The 3,854-nt window shown below is 58.6% G+C and overlaps 1 protein-coding gene across 2 annotated transcripts; it reads left to right on the forward strand.

The window, feature by feature from the left end:
• Positions 1–1,071: 1,071 nt before the first annotated feature.
• Dlx1 (distal-less homeobox 1) lies at positions 1,072–3,625 on the forward strand. Of its 2 annotated transcripts, XM_077798808.1 has the most exons (3): positions 1,072–1,384; positions 2,040–2,239; positions 3,371–3,625. In XM_077798808.1, exons 1-3 carry the CDS (start codon positions 1,072–1,074, stop codon positions 3,623–3,625), a joined length of 768 nt encoding a protein of 255 aa, XP_077654934.1. The 2 variants fall into 2 exon arrangements, with proteins under 2 accessions (XP_077654934.1, XP_026245371.1); XM_026389586.1 differs by lacking the exon at positions 2,040–2,239 and having other exon boundaries at positions 3,371–3,447.
• Positions 3,626–3,854: the final 229 nt, after the last annotated feature.

The following is a 3,854-nucleotide window of genomic DNA, read 5'->3' on the forward strand; positions in this document are numbered from 1 at the left end:
CCCTCTGGGCGAGTGAGCCCGGGGCGCACCGTTCAGAGGGAGTGGAGAGGGGAGGGGGAGGCGCTGGAAGGTTGGGAGGGAAAGAGGGTGTGTGTGTTGGGGGAAGGAGGCGGTGCGGCCGCTTTTCCTGGGAGGAGAAGCGCGGGTTCCTGGCTCTCCACGCGCACTGCTTTTATCAGACCGGTGCAGCCTGGAGCTGGAGTGACCAGCTGGGCCTGGAGCGATGCGAGCTGGCCCCTGGGAGCAGCGGCGGCAGCGGCGGCGAGGCAGCCGAGTGAGTTGGTCTGGAGGGCCCTCAAACCCCGACCCCAGGGATGTGGCAAAGCGGACCTGGGCCAGGGAGGCGCGGCCGGGAGGGCTCTGAACTAGGCACAGGACGATCAAGAAGATTGCAGTTCTGTTGGCTGCCTTGGTCGCCCCTCAGTGCGCGACTCCGCGATCCATAGGCTGCGACCAAACCCTAGAGCCGCCCTAAGCTCAGCACCCGACTGGGTAGCAGTGACGAGAAGCGGTCCTGAGTTCTCCGCGTTGGGGGCGGACGAAGAGTGGGGACAGTAGGGAAGCGGGCGACAGCGGGGAGCAGCTGGTTGGTTTCTGGGAAGAGAGCACGCAAGGGAGGTGGGAGGCTGAAGAGCTGCGGGCCTCCGAGGTCCCAGAGCGGACGCTGCAGCCTATTGTGCGACCCGCAACGCGCGCTCTGTTGCAGAGGAGCCCGGGCCGGGAAGTGTGGAACAGTCCCTCCAGAGGCCGGGCCGCCTTGCCGGCTCTAGTCCAGCGGAGCCCGAGCGACTCGGACCAATCCCCGGTGATTATGCAAGACAGCGGACCAATCAGCTCCGCCAGCTCATGAATATTTATGACCTTGGCTGAGTCAAAGCTTTGAACCGAGTTTGGGGAGCTCGGGAGCATCATGCTTAGACTTTTCAAAGAGACAAACTCCATTTTCTTATGAATGGAAAGTGAAAACCCTTGTTCCGCTTAAATTGGGTTCCTTCCTGTCCTGAGAAACATAGAGACCCCTAAAGGGAAGCAGAAGAGAGAGAGACCCACACCCAGACCCCGCGAGAAGAGATGACCATGACCACCATGCCAGAAAGTCTCAACAGCCCCGTGTCGGGCAAGGCGGTGTTTATGGAGTTTGGGCCGCCCAACCAGCAAATGTCTCCTTCTCCCATGTCCCACGGGCACTACTCCATGCACTGTTTACATTCGGCGGGCCATTCGCAGCCCGACGGTGCCTACAGCTCGGCCTCGTCCTTCTCCCGACCGCTGGGCTACCCCTACGTCAACTCGGTCAGCAGCCACGCGTCCAGTCCCTACATCAGTTCGGTGCAGTCCTACCCGGGCAGCGCCAGCCTCGCCCAGAGCCGCCTGGAGGACCCAGGTACGTGCGCTAGCCTGGGAGAGAAGGAAAGGAGAGAGGGAGAGAAAGGGAGGGGGAAGAGAGAGAGAGAGAGGGAAAATGAGAGGAGAGAGAGGGGCAGAGAGAGGTGGGGTGGGGGTGGGGAGGGCGCGGGAGCAGTAGAGGTTTCGGATATCAATCTGTGGATCCTTGTCATAGCAAAGAATTTTTTTTTTTTTTTAAATCCGCCCAATTCGCAACCGTGTAGCAAAGGATAAATCCGAGAGCGTCTCCGGGCACTGGCTGGGCCTCTGAGCGGCTCGGTGCGCCGAGCACACAATGCCCTGCTGGAAAACAGAAACCCACATGTGCACGTATTAGTCTCTAATTATTTATTGCGTAGCGCTATAAACAATGTATGCAATTAAGGGTAATTAAACCTCAACTACCGCCTGCAAAAATAGCAAACTTCCCCTGCAAAGGCAATAGCTGCGCTCCTGGGAACGGCCCCATCCCGCCTGCAGCTGCCTGGGACCGGCCCTAGGATTTGGAGGACACTTCCCAGGCTTCAGTTTCTTGAACGTTTTCTTCCCTGGCCCAACCTCTGCTGTCCCCTCTGTAGCTACTCGCTCTCCTCTCTCCACACTAAAAGCGGCCCCTGCCTTAACAATAGTCCCCGCTTCTGCTGTCCCTCCAGGGGCCGACTCCGAGAAGAGCACGGTGGTGGAAGGCGGTGAAGTGCGCTTCAATGGCAAGGGGAAAAAGATCCGCAAACCCAGGACAATTTATTCCAGTTTGCAGTTGCAGGCTTTGAACCGGAGGTTCCAGCAAACTCAGTACTTAGCTCTGCCCGAGAGGGCGGAGCTCGCGGCCTCCTTGGGACTCACGCAGACTCAGGTACCTCGCTGCTGCCACTCCGTCAAGCAGGCTTCACGCTGCGGGCCTGAGCCCGGGGCTTCATTTCTAGCTCACTGGGCTTCAGGTTCGAGGTGTCAGTGTGTGTGAGTGTGTGTGTGTGTCCGTCTCTCCCTCCCTCACCCAGGGTCCCAGTCCCCTTCCACCTTCATTCTCTCTGCCCGAGCTCGGTCGCTGCTGTCTGTACACCGACTTTCCTGCCGCCTGGTCCTTAGACCCTGGACAATCTGATTAGGGAGCAGGAAGGATTGCCCCAGACGTTTTGTTTGGGGATTCTGAGGTCACACGTGCCCGAACAACTGGAACAATAGACACAGGACTTAATCCCTCCTTTGCCTTTAAAGTGTATAGCTAATCACTGCAGCGTGGGCCTTCGCCTTGGTCTCCCTCTTCACCCTGTGGCACTGGGGATCCTTTCCCCTGCCCTTTCACCTCCCAAGACCCAAACTCTAGAGAGGAAACGAGACTTTCCTTTTGGGATTTCTCTAAGACTCCGGGGAGTTCTGGGCGGTTCTGCCCGCGACTGGCGCGGGTTTCCAACGTCCGGCCCGGGATTTGGATTGGAGTTGACCCTTGGGAAACAGACCCCTGGGAAAGGTTGGTTTCAATCCAAAGAAAAGTTCAGCAAAACTTTGTGGCCTCCTCATTCAGTCCCCAACTCACTCAAGGGCAAAAAGGACGGCGCAAAGAGAAGGCGGTCGATTTACAAATAAATTTTCTCCACTCCTATCTAGGTTTTTTAAAATTTCTTTATTGATATTGATATTAGAATTGCGAAGTGTTGTGCAGGTGTTGGTTATCCAAAGTTGCCAAGGTCGGACTGGGCCACTGGCAGGCAAAGGCCTTGATTCCCTGCGGGCCCCTTACCACCACGCCCCCCTGGCTCTCAAAGAGCTGCTCAGGACGGTGGCCAGCGCCGGTCGTCCAGCTTTGTAGTATTTGGCTTTTACCGAGGGAGGGACGTCTCCGCTCCCGCAGCAGGGAGGTGCCAGCCTTCGCAGGGCAACGGGGGCTCCTATCTCTGCTCTCCTGTAGTTCACTTCTCTCCTCCTAGGTAGACCTAGGTAGACTCAGTGATCCCATCACGAGTCATGTTGTTGTCCGATCTTGCAGGTCAAGATCTGGTTCCAGAACAAGCGCTCCAAGTTCAAGAAGCTGATGAAGCAGGGCGGGGCGGCTCTGGAGGGTAGCGCGCTAGCCAACGGCCGGGCCCTGTCTGCCGGCTCCCCACCAGTACCACCCGGCTGGAACCCTAATTCCTCCTCCGGGAAGAGCTCAGGCAGTAGCGCGGGCTCCTACATCCCCAGCTACACGTCGTGGTATCCTTCCGCGCACCAAGAAGCTATGCAGCAGCCCCAACTCATGTGAGGTTGCCCACTCGCACCTTCCCGCCTCCTTCCCGTCTCCCTTGGCCCGGGCCCCTCCCGCCTCCAGGTCCATCCACCCTGTCTGTGTGCCCTGAGCCCGGAGGAGGGCCAGAGGGAAAGAAGAAACAGTGAAGGCATGACGCCTGCCTCCTCCTTGGAGCCCCTGGAGGTCCGACGCAGCGACTCCCCAGCGCCAGTACTCTCGCCAGAATCCCGTCCTGGGCCACGCG

This window comes from Urocitellus parryii, chromosome 1, assembly GCF_045843805.1.
Source record: "Urocitellus parryii isolate mUroPar1 chromosome 1, mUroPar1.hap1, whole genome shotgun sequence".
Classification (NCBI taxonomy): domain Eukaryota; kingdom Metazoa; phylum Chordata; class Mammalia; order Rodentia; family Sciuridae; genus Urocitellus; species Urocitellus parryii.

What these genes read in the sequence shown, in the direction of transcription:
- Dlx1 (XM_077798808.1), top strand. Translation starts at nt 1,072, where the DNA reads ATGACCATGACCACCATGCCAGAAAGTCTCAACAGCCCCGTGTCGGGC. An exon ending in GAGCCGCCTGGAGGACCCAG is followed by an intron (nt 1,385 to 2,039) that starts GTACGTGCGCTA and finishes CTGTCCCTCCAG; the next exon opens with GGGCCGACTCCGAGAAGAGC. An exon ending in TGGGACTCACGCAGACTCAG is followed by an intron (nt 2,240 to 3,370) that starts GTACCTCGCTGC and finishes CCGATCTTGCAG; the next exon opens with GTCAAGATCTGGTTCCAGAA.